The 19,951-nt window shown below is 38.4% G+C and overlaps 1 protein-coding gene and 1 long non-coding RNA gene across 2 annotated transcripts in view; both read left to right on the top strand.

Moving 5' to 3' along the window:
- LOC107599157 (DNA polymerase epsilon catalytic subunit A-like) overlaps positions 1 to 19,347 on the top strand; it is a 36,514-nt gene extending 17,167 nt beyond the window's left edge. The window contains 18 exon segments of the mRNA XM_016290671.1: positions 3,575 to 3,720; positions 3,939 to 4,087; positions 4,235 to 4,327; positions 4,433 to 4,577; positions 4,744 to 4,901; positions 5,100 to 5,295; positions 5,454 to 5,668; positions 6,453 to 6,555; positions 6,669 to 6,749; positions 11,314 to 11,436; positions 12,382 to 12,591; positions 12,716 to 12,925; positions 16,303 to 16,446; positions 16,618 to 16,758; positions 16,975 to 17,128; positions 17,273 to 17,379; positions 18,839 to 19,015; positions 19,105 to 19,347. Coding sequence (XP_016146157.1) covers positions 3,575 to 3,720; positions 3,939 to 4,087; positions 4,235 to 4,327; positions 4,433 to 4,577; positions 4,744 to 4,901; positions 5,100 to 5,295; positions 5,454 to 5,668; positions 6,453 to 6,555; positions 6,669 to 6,749; positions 11,314 to 11,436; positions 12,382 to 12,591; positions 12,716 to 12,925; positions 16,303 to 16,446; positions 16,618 to 16,758; positions 16,975 to 17,128; positions 17,273 to 17,379; positions 18,839 to 19,015; positions 19,105 to 19,347 — 2,795 coding nt within the window.
- LOC107599139 (uncharacterized) lies at positions 586 to 1,370 on the top strand. The gene is made up of 3 exons (XR_001610638.1): positions 586 to 664; positions 806 to 908; positions 1,290 to 1,370. It is a non-coding gene; the product is annotated as an uncharacterized lncRNA (long non-coding RNA).
- Positions 19,348 to 19,951: the final 604 nt, after the last annotated feature.

The following is a 19,951-nucleotide window of genomic DNA, read 5'->3' as shown; positions in this document are numbered from 1 at the left end:
GCCTTGCTGATGGTTCAGGCCTTCCATGCCAACATTGTCTTCCCAAACAAGCAGGAGCAGGTCTTTAACAAACTCACAGATGATGGTCATGTACTTGATTCTGAGACTTATGTTGGTGGCCACGTCGAGGCTCTAGAGTCTGGTGTGTTTCGCAGTGATATCCCCTGCCGCTTTAAAATGGTAACTAGGAGTCCATTTTTAACCAAAGCGCACTGTTCTGAGTTGCTTTATTTGTGCTGTATCTGCATAATTACTTATAATTAATCTTGTTCTGACAGAATCCAGCAGCATTTGACTTCTTGATTCAGAGGGTGGAGCGTACTCTCCGTCATGCAATTGAAGAAGAGGAGAAGATTCCCCTTGAGCAGGTCACCAACTTTAATGAGGTCAGTCGGTGTCATGTGTTTAATGTTCAGTATGACATTTTGTGCCTTTGGACACTCAAGACATGATTCCTATTTTATAAATTATCATTAGCATGCGTATATGTTTCCAAGTTATTCTACAGTTTTCATGTGATTTTTACCTGTTTTAGGTGTGTGATGAAATCAAGAGGAAGCTTATTTCTCTAAAGGAAGAGCCCACTAGAATCGAGTGTCCTCTTATTTACCATCTGGATGTGGGGGCCATGTACCCCAACATCATCCTTACCAACAGACTACAGGTACAGTACAGTTCTCATCTTGGATAGGTTGTAAAGGTGTTGATTTAATTATAATTAGACAAATTCTAGTTTGTCTCGTTTAGATGTTTATGAATCAAATAAGGCAAATTATCTCTTTCTCTCCATCTGTTTTTCTTCTAGCCCTCTGCCATGGTGGATGAGGCGACCTGTGCCGCCTGTGATTTTAATAAACCTGGTGCAAACTGTCAGCGCAGAATGACTTGGCAGTGGAGAGGAGAGATCAGTGAGTGATTTGAATATCTTGCATCTTTGAGAAGATGTTACTTTTTAAATAACATTTTTATTCAGCATGGATGCATTAAATTGATCAAAAGTCACAGTAAAGTCATTTATAACATTACAGCAATAAATGTTGTTCAAATAAATGCTGTTCTTTTGAACTTTCTATTCAAAGAATCTAACATTTGTCATGGTTTACACAAATATTAAGCAGCACAGCTGTTTTCAACTGTGGTAATAATAAAAAATGTTTCATGAGCTCCAAGTCAGCATGTTAGAATGATTGTCATTGACACTGAAAGTAAATGAAAAGTAAAAAGTTGTTTATAAACGTGACTATTATGAAATGTTAATATAGTTTTTCTTTTTCCGTGCCTGCGAGTAGAAGTGAGTTTCATCGCATTCAGCAGCAACTGGAGTCCGAGAAGTTTCCCCCTCTCTTTCCTAATGGTCCACCTCGTGCTTTCCATGTGCTCAACAGAGAAGAACAAGCTCGGCATGAGAAGAAGCGTTTGGGAGGTTAGTATACACCTGCAGGGAACTAGGTTTTTTTTTTGTGTGTGTGTGTGACTGTTGTCATAGACCAAGATGAACTTAAATTATGCACTTACAAACTCGCATGTATAGATGAATATTGATTAGGGTTGGGTATTGTTTGAATTTTATCAATCCCGATTCTTATCGATTCCTAGTTTTGATTCCAATAAGATAAAAAGTCCAATATAAAAAAATGATGTCAAACATTTAGATGTCAAACATTTATTCTGTCTTTTTGCAAGCATTCTGTTGCAGCTGAATAATATGAGCAAAAACCAGCAGCCTACAGATCACTTACAAGAGGAACTTTTGCCGATGCTTTTAAAACAAATACCACAGCAAAAACAACTAGATATAAATTTCAAATATTAAAGTGTTAAAGACAAGTAAACAGACAGTAATAAAACAGGGAAAAAAACACATAAATTAGCAATAGCATAAATAAATAAAACAACCTAATTTCAGGAACAGAAACTGTAATTTAAAAGTTTAAAAACACTGCATAGTTTTCTTTTCATAAATATAATATAGATTAATAAATTTATATTTAATTAAAATGATTAAAGATATTCAGTCAAGGTCAGTGAATGATTTTCTTTTGTTACTAGATTAGCATTAATGACAGGCAGCGCGTTTATTAGGCTGCTGTCTCTTTAACACCGAACTCATGCAGATCTAAAAATACCATACATGTGCGTTTTCTTTCTCATCTGTTTACGTTCACTTAAGACAAAAATGGCTGTGTTTATTAGGGCTGGGTAAAAAATATTGATATCTCGATATTAATCGATTCTCATTTTTACGGAACAATATCGATTCTTAAATCCCAAGAATCGATTAGTTTAGCCTGTTTTCAGTTAATGGGTGGAACATTGAAGGGCACTTCCCATCCAATATATCACAATAATCATTGTGCTTTGGTACTTTTAATATGAAACTAAGTCTCAGATTTCAAATTCTGTCCATTGTATTGCAGAATTCAAACAATAAATGCCGTTTTGGCGCTGTTTAATGTGAAGTGACAGATCGCTGTAGCGCCTCAGTTCAACAGACGCGGCAGCGCGAGGCGCACGTGAACTGATCATCTCCACATTAATACCAGTTTCAGCACAAAATAAACATGACTAAACATCTGAAGGTAAGTTAAAAGAAAGGGTACAACTTTACAATCTGTATCCTGTCTCATGTAATCACTCAATCAGTGTTTCAGCCACGCAAAGACGTCAATATAACGGCTTGTAAACAATGTCATGTAATGTCACATTTACCTCAGAAAAACATATTTGGTGAACATAAACTCATTAGTCAGATAGAAAAATAAACTGTAGAGAGGGGCATTTTGCTAAATATATGCACCATATAACATATTCATTATAAATTTTACTGTTCTTCAATGTGTTTATATTTTTTAAAAAAACGAATTGAAGTAGAAATATTATTATGTACTTGTAATTTGTATTATTTAAAAAACTTCATTAAGTGTGATTTTAACAAATCAGTCAATTTTAATCTTCAATATTATAGTAATGTAGTACCAACTGACTCTCATGCATATTTTACAGCATTAGTTGAGAGATTTTTTTTCCTTGAAAATTTGGCATGTACTGTATCTGATATACAGTATATCCAAAATAATCGATATTGAATCAAATCTAATCGAATTGGTAATCGAATCAAATCGCAAGCTTGTGAATGAAAATCAAATCGAATTGTGAAATTTGTGTCAAAACCCAGCCCTAGTGTTTATGATGATATACTGACGTAGTTTTCTGCATACTGGTCGATAAACATGAAAGAAGTCAGTTCCGGCTCTGAACAACCTTTTCTGCAGTGGAAATGCACGGAACGGTTCAAGAACGGACACAGATTGGGAGCGCTGTTCTCTGTTCTCTCTGCTCGCGCTTCAGACGTGTGCTCTGCACGCAAGCAGGGCGCAAGTTCTTTCCGTTCCTGCACGTAAATCGTTTTAAATCACAAAATACGAACGCAGGAATTGTTAAGCAGAATCAAAATGCACTCGTCTTATCAAATACCTGGTTCTTGGAAATTTGGAACTGGTTCTAAAATGGAACCGGTTTTCGATACCCAACCCTAATATTGATACACATTATTACAATTTTTTTTTCTTCTTAGATTACTGTCGAAAAGCCTATAAGAAGGTTCACCTGACCAGACTGGAGGAGAGAGTCACTACCATTTGCCAGAGAGAGAACTCTTTTTATGTTGACACAGTTCGAGCCTTCAGAGACCGTCGATATGAGTTCAAAGGATTCCACAAGGTACTGTATTCAGACCTTAATCATGTTTATTTGTTTATTATTTTATGAGTGTTACAGTCTGTCTACATGGTACGTCAAACTCTCCTATTTCAAAAATATATGTTTTTCTAGGATATATCTTCTTTTAATGTGATAGTTTAGTGTGCTCACCTATGCAGGACGGAGTCATATATATATCTCCTTTTTAAAAGTTTAGTCTTTTCCTATCATCTGTCCAGGTGTGGAAGAAGAAGCTGTCCACAGCACAGGATAATGGGGACGCAGCGGAGGTGAAGCGCTGCAAGAACATGGAGATTCTCTATGAGTCTCTGCAACTGGCGCACAAGTGTATCCTCAACTCCTTCTACGGATACGTCATGAGAAAAGGGTATTGAACCATCACTTTTTAAGGCTCTTTTATTGCCCAGTCCTAGAGCAGATATACCTGAGGAGTTTCTTGTCTTCAGTAGTTGCTGAGATTGCTGTTTGTTTTATAACTCCTGTTTTGCATGATGTCTCTCATTGTGGTTCACAGAGCACGTTGGTACTCGATGGAGATGGCAGGGATTGTCTGTTTCACCGGTGCCAACATTATCACACAGGCCAGAGAACTCATTGAGCAGATTGGGTCAGACTCTTACACAAAACCCATAAACAATGATGTGGTTACGTGATTTTCGCTGTAGTTTAATGCAATCGATTGATTCGTTGAATTTATCCTCCTCTTCTTTAGGAGGCCTCTGGAGTTGGACACCGATGGTATTTGGTGTGTTCTTCCCAACACCTTTCCTGAGAACTTTGTCATAAAATCCACCAATGAGAAGAAGGCAAAGGTGACCATCAGTTATCCAGGAGCCATGCTGAACATCATGGTGAAGGTAATTTATCTCTCTTCTTTTGACCAGTAAACCACATTATCGGCAGGTTAATTATATATTAAAAAAAGAAGAGATCTTCAAAAAAAAAAAGGTTGAAAGGGAACAACTAATGATAATCGGGAAAGATCCCATTTTTAAAAATAATTTTTGTCACTTGTATGTGTAGGAGGGCTTCACGAATCATCAGTATCAAGAGCTGGTGGACCCAGCATCTTTAACATATGAGACCAGAGCTGAGAACAGTATCTTCTTTGAAGTTGATGGGCCGTACTTGGCTATGATCCTGCCTGCCTCTAAAGAAGAAGGAAAAAAGCTAAAGAAAAGGTGAGAGAACCACATCAAATCACTTTGTGTGTGGACATTGTCCAGTAATTGCTGTCACTAGGAGATCTAAACTACTGTTGCTTTCGATAAAAGCCTCAACTAATGGACATTAATTATTTTATTAAGGAAAAAATCTATTTTATTCAGAGTTTTTGGTTGTTGCCTATAGAGCTCGGTTCATATCTTCTCTATCCTTAGGTATGCCGTGTTTAACGAGGACGGGTCGCTTGCTGAGCTGAAGGGCTTTGAGGTGAAGAGAAGAGGAGAACTTCAACTCATAAAGATCTTCCAGTCATCTGTGTTTGAGGCCTTCCTGAAAGGCACAACTCTAGAAGAGGTTTATGCCTCTGTGGCTAAAGTGGCTGACTACTGGCTTGATGTGCTCTACAGCAAGGTATTGACAAATGTTACAAAATGTCAATATGTGTAAATGTCAAAATGTCATGTATGGGTTTAAGTGACAATTGGAATAATCGCTCACATTGTATTTTATTATAATAATTATGGGAGGGATACTCAATGAGAGTGTTGTTCTTGTCTTCTGTTTTCAAGGCTGCTAACATGCCAGATGCAGAGTTGTTTGAGCTGATTTCAGAAAACCGCTCCATGTCCCGTAAGCTGGAAGATTATGGCGAACAGAAGTCCACCTCCATCAGCACAGCCAAGCGTCTTGCCGAGTTCCTTGGCGATCAGATGGTGAAGGACGCTGGCCTCAGCTGTCGCTATGTCATCTCCCGCAAACCGGAGGGCTCGCCTGTCACTGAAAGGTGAGAACCTCTTTCAGTTGTTTTAAATTGTAACAAAATTTCACAAAATGACTGTATTTTTATTGTGTGTATAGACTCAACTATAATATTTCAATATATTTCAACGGCAACAACATAAACAAACGTTACTGTGCATGCGCACTTTTGTGGCCCTAACTTAACTTCCGGTAGACTTACAAATAGAATCAATAACAACAGCTAAGTAGTCCCTCTGGAGTAGATTAATTTTGATAACAAGCAAAATATATTTGCTGCATAATCAGACGGAATGAATGCAAATTCATTCTCTGCCAGCAGGAGGTGCTTTAAAGCGGGAGAAACAGCGGTTTCCCCAGTAACGGCTGTACACAAAGCAGTGCTGAGCTCACAAATGCTGCTTTATCAGGCATATAACATGCAAGATGAAATGAAAATGACATCGAAAATTTTCTAAAGATAGTCTTCCTTCAGAAATGCAGTGATATAAAAACACCCGCGCCTCGATTTGATTTTTAAACGTGCAGTATGTGCTCATGTTTATTTAACGAAGCCTTTTGGAAAATCAGTCAGTTTTGATATTGCGGCGAGCGCCACAAATAAATAAATGTATGGGAAACACATCCCACAGCACAACTACCTGAGCCCAACTTCAGTCTACTCATCACCTTAACTGCGTTTGTAGTTGGTGCCATAGCCAGAATGATAAACAAACACAGTCCGGAAGTTAACTTCGGGCCAGGCGCGTGCACCCGATGAAATCGTCTATATATAAAGATAAATAAGTTATTTATTCTACTTTACACAGGGCGGTCCCTCTGGCCATTTTTCAGGCTGAAGAGAGTGTTAAAAAGCATTTCCTACGCAAATGGCTGAAGATGCCCAGTCTCCATGACCTTGATATTAGATCTGTAAGTTTACCCTGGATTATCACTAACCATGAAATCACATTTTCACTGTTGGCTTTTTCATTGTCATTGTGTTTTCTATTTATCATATATTATTTGTTCCTTTCCCATGTCAGATTCTGGACTGGGGTTACTATATTGAGCGGTTGGGCAGTGCCATACAGAAGATCATCACTATCCCTGCAGCTCTACAACAGGTAAATAAACATGCACTGTCAGTTTAACCCCTGTGAGTCCTTGAAAATCAAGCACTAAATCCTGTTGCCTTCCACTATAGTCAAAATTTTTGTCTTAACGAAGACATAGTCGCAACATTTTGTCATGTATGTCATGTCATGTTGCACTGAATTGCCCCACCCACTGTGAAGTGTCATTGGTGCAGAATTCCACTCTACATTACTGTATATTAGGGATGGGATGATTCCCCGATTCGCTCGGTGCATCGGCATAAAAAGTTAACGATGCAATGCATCGGTTTAAAAAGCGTGCATCGGCTACAAGTTGGCATTTATATCACGATGCATCATTTCTTACATATTTGCATTGGTAAAAACCGATTCATTTATATATAATTACTAGTGGATGCGCTATACTTTTATTTAGAAAGTGTCCAATAATCTGTGACCAATATTTTATACAGTGGGGCAAATAAGTATTTGATACACTGCTGATTTTTCAAGTTTTCCCACTTACAAAGAATGGAGAGATCTGTAATTTTCATCGTAGGTACACCTCAACTGTGAGAGACAGAATAAAAAAAAAAATCCAGAAAATCACATTGTATGATTTTTAAATAATTAATTTCCATTTTATTGCATGAAATAAGTATTTGATCACCTACCAACCAGCAAGAATTCTAGCTCTCACAGACCTGTTAGTTTGTCTTTAAGAAGCCCTCCTATCCTCCACTCATTACCTGTATTAATTGCACCTGTTTGAACTTGTTACCTGTATAAAAGACACCGGTCCACACACTCAATCAATCAGACTCCAACCTCTCCACTATGGGCAAGACCAAAGAGCTGTCTAAGGACACCAGGGGAGCTCAGACGCAGACCCGCTATGGGGTCATCCGGCACTCCAGCGACCTGATTGGACAGCGGTTTGGTTCCAAAGTGACCTGCAGTAAGGGTGGTTGGGTTTACGTGCTGCACCCCACACCAGAGCTGTGGACTGTCAACCTTCCCCACCGAACACAGATCCTCTACACCACAGACATTGCCAACATCACACTGATGCTGGAGCTCAAACCGGGCTCTGTCGTCTGCGAGTCAGGTAAGAATCAGTCTTTCTTCAGCTATGACCCATCAAAAGGTTTTTAATCAGATTTTTTTTTAGAGATCTTCAATACTCAGGGTTACAGAGTTAGTTTTGAGCTGACGATACCCTGTTCACTCAGGTACACTGATCATGAACTTTCTCTGTCAACTCAGGCTTTAAACCTGAGGGTACGTTTACATGACAACGATTATACTAAAAGCACAAAGTTCTTTGCATACAGATGGAAACGTAATCATAAAACAATTCCTGTTTATACAGATCCACAAAAACTACTAAAGACGCTGTATTATACATGCCAGGCCAGCAATTTGAAACTCATTTTCAAAGCTCCCCGTTTGCGTTTTCAGGCTTCCATATTGCTGTTGTCATGTACAGTGGGGCAAATAAGTATTTGATACACTGCTGATTTTTCAAGTTTTCCCACTTACAAAGAATGGAGAGATCTGTAATTTTCATCGTAGGTACACCTCAACTGTGAGAGACAGAATCAAAAAAAAAATCCAGAAAATCACATTGTATGATTTTTAAATAATTAATTTCCATTTTATTGCATGGAATAAGTATTTGATCACCTACCAACCAGCAAGAATTCTATCTCTCACAGACCTGTTAGTTTGTCTTTAAGAAGCCCTCCTATCCTCCACTCATTACCTGTATTAATTGCACCTGTTTGAACTTGTTACCTGTATAAAAGACACCGGTCCACACACTCAATCAATCAGACTCCAACCTCTCCACTATGGGCAAGACCAAAGAGCTGTCTAAGGACACCAGGGACAAAATTGTAGACCTGCACAAGGCTGGGATGGGCTACAGGACAATAGGCAAACAGCTAGGTGAGAAGGCAACAATTGTTGGCACAATTATTAGAAAATGAAAGAAATTCAAAATGACTGTCAATCTCCCTCGGACTGGGGCTCCATGCAAGATCTCGCCTCGTGGAGTAACACATGTCCAGGCCCGTCTGAAGTTTGCCAAAGACCATCTGGATGATCCAGAGGAGGCATGGGAGAAGGTCATGTGGTCAGAGGAGACCAAAATAGAAGTTTTTGGTATAAACTCCACTCGACGTGTTTGGAGGAAGAAGAAGAATGAGTATAATCCCAAGAACACCATCCCAACCGTGAAGCATGGGGGTGGAAACATCATGCTTTGGGGGTGCTTTTCTGCAAAGGGGACAGGACGACTGCACCGTATTGAGGGGAGGATGGATGGGGCCATGTATTGCGAGATTTTGGGCAACAACCTCCTTCCCTCAGTAAGAGCATTGAAGATGGGTCGTGGCTGGGTCTTCCAGCATGACAATGACCCCAAACACACAGCCAGGGCAACTAAGGAGCGGCTCCGTAAGAAGCATTTCAAGGTCCTGGAGTGGCCTAGCCAGTCTCCAGACCTGAACCCAATAGAAAATCTATGGAGGGAGCTGAAACTCCATGTTGCCCAGCGACAGCCCCAAAACCTGAAAGATCTGGAGAACACCTGTATGGAGGAGTGGGCCAAAATCCCTGCTGCAGTGTCTGCAAACCTGGTCAAGAACTACAGGAAACGTCTGACCTCTGTAATTGTAAACAAAGGGTTCTGTACCAAATATTAAGTTCTATTTTTCTATTGTGTCAAATACTTATTTCATGCAATAAAATGGAAATTAATTATAAAAAAATCATACAATGTTATTTTCTGGGATTTTTTTTTGATTCTGTCTCTCACAGTTGAGGTGTACCTACGATGAAAATTACAGATCTCTCCATTCTTTGTAAGTGGGAAAACTTGAAAAATCGGCAGTGTATCAAATACTTATTTGCCCCACTGTATGTAGATTGATTTCTCCTTTCTAAACTGTTTCTCAAGCGCGCTCTCTCATCACCGTTGCTGCTGCGTGAATATGATGAATCACAACACTACGGAGACCCGAGGAAAATCTGGGATTAAAGTCCAAAACTTGACATGAAATAACCTAACAAATCAATCGGGGCTAAAGCGTTTCCATTAACGACAAATTAAATTCACACAATCTCACTAATTCGTGCACGCTTATTCTTAAGCAGACCTTAATATCGATCATGGATCAAATCGATCCACCATGACAAACAGCGAATATATCTGTGCTGTTTAATGCATTTGAGACGTTGTGTTTTCCTCAGTGCATAACTGACATGTCACAGGTATATTTTTCATCTGTAAATGTTAGAGAGTCATGCAAACATATCCATTTTGCTGTCAGGAGTGGGCGAGGCACGTGAGAGCAACGAGCGCTGCTGCTGCGCGCATGCATGCTAAACAGACTGTAGGGTAAACAGTGATAATAATTTAATAATTTAGCTCAAAGGGAATCATTTTTATGACATCCTGTTGTCAGGGGCCTCTGTGGAATTTTTGTGACTCCTCGTGCCTCAACTCGGTTCTGACCAAATCTTAGATTGTCTGATTCGGTCTGATATCCTACAAGACAGAGCGCAATCGAACAGGAGCGCAATAATTAAATAAAATATACATTTTACTAAAAAATTCGTTGTTCGACATTAAATGTGTCTTTTGTAGAATTTTAAACCTACATATAAAGTGTATTTTTATGATGGCAGTAACTTTAATTTGACTATTGTAATAGGTAAATCAAATGTAAGTTAGTAGGCTACAGGACTAATGACTATAAGCTCAAATGAGTTAATGTGTGTTTCTTATAGCAGTTAAAATGTAGTCATTATCTTTATTATTTATTTTCATTTTTAATTCAGTGATTTTAACTTTTAATTTAGTTATTTTAATGCTTTAAAGAGCAATTTTAGATTGTAATGTTCTAATTTTCTGCTATCTGTTCTGCAAACTATAAAAGGTACAGCTGTAATAAAACCAGAGAGAAAGGCTGCATGGCTAGAAACTTACATAAACAAATAATAGTATGTGAGACAGTGGTAATATCATTGTGTTCCTATTGGTCAATAGAGGAGTTTAACTTAGCCTGACAGTTAGCCTGCTTTAGACCAGGTTAGTTTCCCAGTATAAGTTGCCACAGAGACTAAGCTTGATCTAGGCCTATGTTAAATTTGCTTTATGGAACCAAATCATTTGACAATGAGTCAGACTAACTGAAATAAGCCTGGCTTATTTGGTTAACTTATTTTATGAAACAAGCCTCGAGGCATTAAAAGTGAGCATATTTTCTCCATTGCATCGTATTGCATCGAATCGAATCGAAATTGGATCGCACTGCATCGTAACAGGGGTGAATCGTATCGCATTGCATCGGTAGCTGCTTCATATGTATCTTTAATGTATCGTATCATTGGCTATGCATCGAGATGTGTATCGTATCGTCCTTAGTCATGAGATGCACATCCCTACTGTATATGAATCATACAGTGTTCTGATTGGCTGATTAGAAATGTGGAGAGAAAAAAGACTGTTTATTATAATTAGCTGTATTTGAATTTATATTTTCTTGTGTTTAGTTCCATGTTCTTAACGGTTACTATTTTTGTTCATGTGAAAAATCCAGTACCCCGAGTACGGCATCCAGACTGGCTGCATAAGAAGCTTCTGGAAAAGAATGACATCTACAAGCAGAAGAAGATCAGTGAGCTCTTTACCAGTGAGGGAAAGAGACAGGTAGGTCTACTGCAGGGCTGTGTGACTAAATTTTGTGTGCTAAATTTTTATACTCGCTGTGTCAGTAGGAGCGCAAAGGTGCCTACTGCAAAAATGACGCGAATATTGAGGAAACGATGGATGGTTTTCAAGCTAAAGTAAAGTAAAAGACCGTTTCGTAAACCAGAGAAGGTGAACATGTTGGTATTCTTGTGGGACAAAAACATGCAAGCTCTGTCACCGACAGCAAGTTTAGTTTTACTTTTCTTTTTGTTTTCATTTTGAAAAGCTTGTTATCTTTGCTGTTTACCTCACGCTACGCTATGGAGGCTCTCTTTTATTTATTTATTTGATTCCTCATTGTTTGCTAAATGTTCTGTAATTTATTAGTCGGTATATAATACAGCCTGTGGTGTATGCCATGCCTCATCTTATTCGTTTTTGGTAACAAACGTTTTGTGAGCTAGTTTGTCATTGTATCTTACTGTTTTATTGTTGTTGTGCTTTTTAATTAAGAATAAAAATGAATCAATCAAAGGTGTGTAGATGTAAGCAAAACAGACAATTATCTTTTCTTGTAAAACATGACAACAAGATCACGAATTCGAAAGTGAAAGCACCCGAAGCCTGGCTTATAACAGCAAAAGAGGAACTCCCGTTCAAAAAAATTAAAATCACAAATAATACTACTAATGAAAAAGAACGGGTTGAATGTTAACCTCTTTCGTTTCCATATAACTATAAACTATGATAAAAGTTAATCAGCATGCATTGATTAATCCCATGTTGTAGCGCAAAAAATAAATAATATTGCGACCAAATCATGTGCTCGTGCTCTGAGAAAGTGAGAACTGAGAAAGTTAGTCGCAAAAGAGCGACCAGTGAGAAGAGTGAGTCTGGAGCCCTCTACTTTCACACAACTTGCTGGCTGGCTGCTTATATATGCACATATTTTGTCTCTCTCAGGTGGCCCATCAAACGTTACCAGCAGGTGAGACTCCTGATATGGAGGACTTCGGTGCTCCTCAGCATCCTGTGCAGCCCGCCATACTCATCAGCACAAAGAGGAAGAGGATATCTCAAGGAGAGGACAGCCAGGCTGAGTCTCAAGAGCAAGAACTCACACAGTCTTGGAGAGAAATACTGGGGCCACCACCAGTTATGGGCACCACCCGGGTAATTCAGGCACCATAACATTGTTGTACATATGATCAGAAATTAGTTTTTGTTATAGTATTTCTGTGCTGTCAAACAAAAGAAAGGCTCCACAGTAAAATCATCTGTATTTATGTGTGTATAGGAGGAACTTCTTGTCTGGTTACGCTACCATAAGAAAAAATGGGAGCTGCAGCTTCGTCAGAGGAAAGAACGGCGGAAGCGACGGCGTTTGATTGGGGAATCTCAGCCGACTGGCGGGGGGGTAATCCGTGGTGGACCGACAACAGGGCTAGGCAGCTTCCTGCGAAGAACCGCCTGCAGTATTCTAGACATGCCCTGGCAAATTGTACAGGTATGTCACACTAGCAGTTTAGATCTAGGGTTGGGTATCGAAAACCGGTTCCATTTTAGAATGGTTCCAAATTTTCAAGAACCGGGTATTCGAAAAGACACGTGCATTTCGATTCAATTTAACGATTCCTGCGTTCGCATTTAATGTGAATTAAAACGATTTAAGTGCGGGAACGAAAATAACTTAAACCCTGTTTGTGAGCAGCAGACACGTCTGAAGCGCGAGCATAGAGAACAGCCGCCTCGGTGCAGGTTCCCAGCCTTTGTCCGTTCTCAAACCATTCTGTGCATTTCCACTACAGAAAAGGTTGTTCCAGGCCAGCACTGACTTCTTTTATGTTTATCAACCAGTATGCAGAAAACTACATCAGTATATCACAGCCATTTTTGTCTTAAGTGAATGTAAACAGATGAGAAAGAAAACGCAGGTGTACAGTATTTTTAGATCTGTGTGTGTTTGGTTTTAAAGAGACAGCAGCCTAAAATAATGCGCTGCCTGTCATTAATGTTAATCAAAGAACAAAAGAAATATCATTCACTGGTCTTGACTGAATATATTTAATAACTTTAATCTATATTTTATTTATGAAAAGTAAATTATGCAGCATTTTTAAACTTTTAATTACAGTTTCTGTACCTGAAATGTGGTGTAGTTTGTAATGTTATTTATTTATGCTATTGCTAGGGATGGGTATCGTTTACATTTTATCGATACTGATACCGATTAGGGATGGATCACGTTTTTTGAATATTTGATTTGTTGATTTAATTACAGAATATCGAATAGGTTGTACGATTATTGTTTAAGGGTGTACTCACACTAGGCGTGTCGCGAGTTGCAGTTGGAGCCAGGAGACATAGTAAATACAGCGCATTGCTTGAGGTAGATATTGTGTTTTGTTAGTAAATGTTTCATTATATTACTAGTGTTGCCTCCTTTGTTCACTATTACACTACTGCATATATTGCATCTGACACTGCAGCGCTCCAGACTGCGACCATTTTTTCTGCCTGTGCGAGTAAATTTTGTGCACTGACGCGACCACCGCACTGTTCAACTCGCGCTGCCATTTCTGTCACATGAGAGACAGCAAATGGCAAACGAAACAAAAGCGTAACAAAATAATTTGAGCTGCGCAGCGCAGACCGTTCATCAGCTCGGACCGCATCGCAAACAAACTAGTCTGAGCTCAGAACAGCTTTACTCGGGAACCAAAGTTGATTTCGCGACACTGTTACAGCACAGCGCTACGAGATCCAGTGAGAAGCGTTTGAATTCGCCACAGAATGAATAAAGATTGCTGCAAGATCTAGTGAGAAGTGTTCAAATTCTGCACAGAAATCTCTGTTATAAACGGATCAAACGGTGCTGACGCAAAAAAAAAAAAACGGAAGCAGTGGAAACGCGAACCATGGTGTTGTGGCAGAAATAGTCAAATGTTATTACATTATTCATTCCAGGGATTGTACAGCCTTTTGAGAGAGAAATTCAAGCAATTTTCTAAAACGTACAAGCATTTCACACAACTGTTTCCAGCACTTGAAAGCTCCAAAATGATCAAATTTGAATGTTATTTTCAATGGGATGACCAAAATATACTGTGGTGAACAAACACGTATGTAAAATAAAAAAATACATCAATCACTATTATAACCTGTAGATGGCAGCAGAGGAGCGATTTTTGGCTTAGTCATTCATTTATACTTTTTCCTCAATATTTTAAAATTCTAAAATAATTATGAAATCACTAGGCTATTATAAAATATCAAATCATCAAGAAATCATATTTTGTCAGAGGTTTGCTCTTTTTTGTGTATGGAGTAAGAAAAGTCACAAAGTGCTTTGAAAAACAAACTTTTCTTCAATTTGCGACTAAATCACACATAATCACTGAAGTTGTTGGTCAGTTCCATATGAGACTATAGAAGGACAATGGTACATTTAATAAGAGTACAATATATACCTTTTCTACATAAAAATTAGATTTTGCCCATGTTACTGTTGTTAATAAAATAAATTTTGTAAGCTTCCCAACTCAAGCCTAGTGCTTTACTGTCAAATGTGTATAAACATGAAATAAACAAAAAATTAACATGTAATATTAATAGTAATGGCACTTGTTAATGCAAAACAATAGTAATTTTATCTCATATATGTATTTGTCATATCCCTCTGAAATTAAAAAAATACTGCACATTGCAATTTCTGAGTTAAGTCTATTTATTATCAAAGCATTTGTCGGTAATACAGTTAAAATGGGGAAATATGTGAATGATTGCATTGCAGGCTGATTTAAGGTGTGCCCCTAAATTTTCTGCTTGTGCTCCTAAGATTTTTCAGTCAGGGGCTACAGTGCTCCTAGTAAAAATAGTTAGTCTGGAGCCCTGCACTGGTGTCACTTAGTTTTGTAACGTGAGCCGACACTTTCGAACGTTTCACTCTTGCCGCAATGATTGATTGCACGCAAACACACACTGGATATCACACGCACATCACGCAAACGTCAGCCACATCATTCAGTGAAGGAAAATGACAAGCAGCCGCTTCTAATTCGCCATTAACATTTATTGACGCAATTACGTACCGGTCCAAAAAAATACCGGTTCCCGGTACCCATCCTTAGCTATTGCTAATTATAAATTATTTGTATTTGCATATATCAAAATATTATAAAAACAGTAATGCTGTGAAGTATTATTACAGTTTAAAAGAACTGTTTTCTTTTTTAATAGATTTTCAACTGTAAAGGCAAAATTTTAGCCATTACTCCAGTCTTCAATGTTTCATGATCCATCAGAAATCATTCTAATATGTTGATTTGGTGCTCAAGTAACATTTCTTATTATTATCAATGTTAAAAATAGTTTTTACTGCTTAATATGTTTGTGGAAATCATTTCAGAATTTTTTGATGAATAGAAAGTGCAAAAGAATAGCATTTATATGAAATAAGGCTGTGCAATTAATCGCATGCGATTGTCATGCGCATCTCATCAGTAAAGAGAGGCGCATGACGAATCGCCTGCGATAATGAATGCGATATTGTGTAGCTTGTCAGTGAACTACGGCTCTGTGTAGTAAATGCTGCTCCATCTGAAAGCAGGTGATTGAGATTTACTACTAATCACGGAACCGGCTTTACTGACGAGATGCGCATGACAATCGCATGCGATTAATTGCACAGCCCTATTATGAAATAGAAATCTTTTGTTACAATGTAAAAGTCTTTACTGCCAATTTAATATAAAAAATTTTTTAAATCTCACTGACCCCAGACTTTTGAATGCTAGTGAATCTGAACTATGAAACATAACAGCAGTTTTGTTCTTTTTAGTACTATCAAAAAGCATGATGTGTTTCTTTATCCACTTTCTCCAGATTGCAGAAACCAGTCACCCAGGCTTTTATAAGCTGTGGGCGGTCATTGGCAGTGACCTGCACTGCATGAAGCTCAACATCCCACGAGTGTTTTATGTCAATCAGAAAGTGCCCAAGCAAGAAGAGGGAGCTAATTGCAAAAAGGTCTGCAGTATAACATTTTTACCACCAATTCTGTAAATGATCTGTGAGACGAGCATTCTTGACTGTAAGTTAATTTAGTGCCAGCCCATTCAGCTGCTTAAAGATTTAAGCAAGTATTGAGTTTTTAATTGGGTTTGAGACAAACTTCATTTTGATTAATTTTAATGACAGGTGAACCGGATACTTCCACGCTCTGGTGTGGTGTATTATCTGTATCAGTATGCTGTTCCTGAGGACATGTACCAGGAACACATCAATGAGATCAATGCTGACCTCTCAGCTCCTGATATTGAGGGTGTCTATGAGACACAGGTAAGGGCCTTTCCCAAAATATGAGATCTTAATGACTGTTGTGATGTAGGAATTTGTCTTTATTTTGATAGTAAGCCTGGAATATTCTACATACAGTATTCTACAAATAGACATTTCCAGAGCGGGTTTCTGCTCTGTGGTGCATTGACCTTATTTATAGTATCAATAGAGGTAATTTCCCTATGTCTGTCTCTTGCCCTTTCATGTGACCTGTAGGTTCCGCTGCTGTTCCGGGCTCTGGTCCAGTTGGGCTGCATGTGTATGGTCAATAAACAGGTGGTCAGAGACCTGGCTGGCAGAGAGGCTGATACCTTCGACCTGTAGCACCTAGAGATGAGATCCCTGGCCCAGTTCAGCTACCTCGAGCCAGGTGACAATCGCTTTCAGTGTGTTTTTAGTTTTGTTGATGATTGGTTAAAACATTCGTACATACACTGTAGCAATGCTTACGCATCTAGTGGCTGATGTGCTTCAAGTTGTTTGAGTTAAATATAATGTGTTTTATGTGTTACAGGCAGTGTAAGGCACATCTACCTGTACCATCACAGTCAGGGCCATAAGGCTCTCTTTGGCCTCTTCATACCATCCCAACGCAAAGCCAGCATTTTTGTTCTCGACACGGTAAGCTCTAAAATTCAGCTGGAAGCATGTATGAACTCAAAACTCAACAACAATGAATAGGAAACAAAGAAACAAAAAGAGTGATGAAATGTCAGTGAACAGGAAAGAACTGACAAAAGGGGAAATTGCCAAATGCATATGCCTCAGACAGTATGTGGTAATGTGGTATGGGATTGCTCATGTTTACCTACAGTACTTTTACAACGTTAAGGTACTCTATACCTGAAACCCCCTTCTCCTTGTGGCTTATTGCTTTGATAAAATGGCAACACAGTGTAAAACAGTATTTTATTAAACATAGTAATCAAATGATCACATTTGTTCTGAATAATATAGTTTACTAGCTTAACTGTAGGTTATATTGAAATGTTAGCTAAGCTAAATCGTCAGCTCAATGAGTTTGTAAATGAGATACTAGGTACATCTAGGGATGTAACGATTCACTCAACTCATGATTCGATTTTCTTATGTTTAATTTTTATAAAATGAGATTGAAGACATAATACAGTAAATGAAAAGGTGTCATTTTATTAGGCTATTGCTGCACGTTTCTTTGTGAAATTGAAATATAACAAAACTAAATTGAAATTTTAAAACAAAATCCAAATCAAACAAGTAAGCTACACAAATAAAATAAATCTCTAAATATGAACAAACTAAGGTTTTGTCTGTGCTCTTTCCATTTAAAATTAGAGGCAACCACTTAATTTTATTCATGATCCAAACAAAGATGCAGCATAAATGCAGCATGAGCCGTTTTTAATCTAAATTAGACTGTATAATTTCGATATTTGTAGCAAAAACAGAATGGTCTGACTTTAGTTTTGTGAAACTATACTACATAAAACACCTGAACGAAACGGCAGACGAGCTGAATGAGATGCAAATTCACACTCTGCCAGCAGGTGGCGCTTATGAACAGCAATGATGCAGTGTTTCCTGGGTTACCGCTCTAAACATAGCAGCTCTGTGCTTATAAACACTACTTTAATATGCATCATTCAGAGGCAAGATGAAAAGAAAATACCTCGTAAATGTTTTTAAAGATAGTCAGTTTCCCTCAGAGATACATTCATATAAACTCCTACTCCAATTGTAACGCGATTTGTTTGGCATCTTAATCGATTTGAATCGGAACATATTTTAATAGATTTTCAACCAGCTCGCGGTTAATCGTCCCTAATCATATCTGATTTAATTTCGTAATTTTCAAACTTTAAACCATAAAACTTAAAGTTTCTCTTTTGTTGACAGTTTATAAACGCTGCTCATTACAACTTGGTTAGATGGTTAGTTCTTGTTGCATTCCCAAATGTAAATAACCCAAACTAATTCTAGTTAGTGTGGAGTGACATTTAATGTGAACCGAGCTGCTCTGAAAAAATGGAAAATGAGAATGAAAACACCCAATGCAAAATGATGATGCAGTTGGCACTACTGAAATTTACACAAAATGTAGGTGCGCAGTAATCAGATGCCGAACCTTAGCTCATTGTACGGAGCAGAGCGCGCAGCACTTCTGGAGAAGACCACAGAGGAGCTGCTGCCACCTGAGAAACATCTGTTTGAAGTGCGTGCTGAAAACGACGTCAAAGCCATCTACCGCACACTGCAACGCATTCTCCTCAACTACAAGGTATGGCCTCAACATGTTATTTAAAGCACAATACAGCTGACGGCACAGTTGAGCAGATGAATAACAGCTGTTTTTATGAACGTGTGCAGGAGGAGCGGCGTGGTCCGACCCTGATTGCTGTTCAGTCTAACTGGGAGTTGCGGCGGCTGACAGCTGGCATGACTGTACTGGAGGAGTTCCCGGTGGTCCCGGTTCATGTTATTGATGAGATAAGTTACAATGTACTGGACTGGCAGCGGCACGGAGCTCGACGCATGATAAAACACTACCTGAACCTGGACAGCTGTCTCTCACAAGCTTTTGATATGGCCAGGTACATCACACACTTTTGACACTATCATACTAGAGGTTTTGTCTTGATTTGACTATAAAGATTTATTTAATTAGAATGGAAAACTGTCTTTATTTGGGTACACAAAGAATTGCATTGAAGGCCATTTTAAATGGGTGTCTGGATTTGTTTTTGTTGTTGATGTGACATTTTTTTCTCATCTCCTTCTCCCTTATAATAAACTAGAATTTTTGTATATATATATATATATATATACAGTGGGTACGGAAAGTATTCAGACCCCCTTACATTTTTCACTCTTTGTTAAATTGCAGCCATTTGCTAAAATCATTTAAGTTAATTTTTTTTCCTCATTAATGTACACACAGCACCCCATATTGACAGAAAAACACAGAATTGTTGACATTTTTGCAGATTTATTAAAAAAGAAAAACTGAAATATCACATGGTCCTAAGTATTCAGACCCTTTGCTCAGTATTTAGTAGAAGCACCCTTTTGATCTAATACAGCCATGAGTCTTTTTGGGAAAGAGGCAACAAGTTTTTCACACCTGGATTTGGGAATCCTCTGCCATTCCTCCTTGCAGAGCCTCTCCAGTTCTGGCAGGTTGGATGGTAAACGTTGGTGGACAGCAATTTTTAGG

The sequence above is a fragment of the Sinocyclocheilus grahami genome, unplaced genomic scaffold (assembly GCF_001515645.1).
Source record: "Sinocyclocheilus grahami isolate Dianchi unplaced genomic scaffold, SAMN03320097.WGS_v1.1 scaffold261.1, whole genome shotgun sequence".
NCBI classification, from domain to species: Eukaryota; Metazoa; Chordata; class Actinopteri; order Cypriniformes; family Cyprinidae; genus Sinocyclocheilus; species Sinocyclocheilus grahami.
The sequence above is the reverse complement of the archived record's forward strand: the minus strand, read 5'-3'. Positions and strand labels throughout refer to the sequence as shown.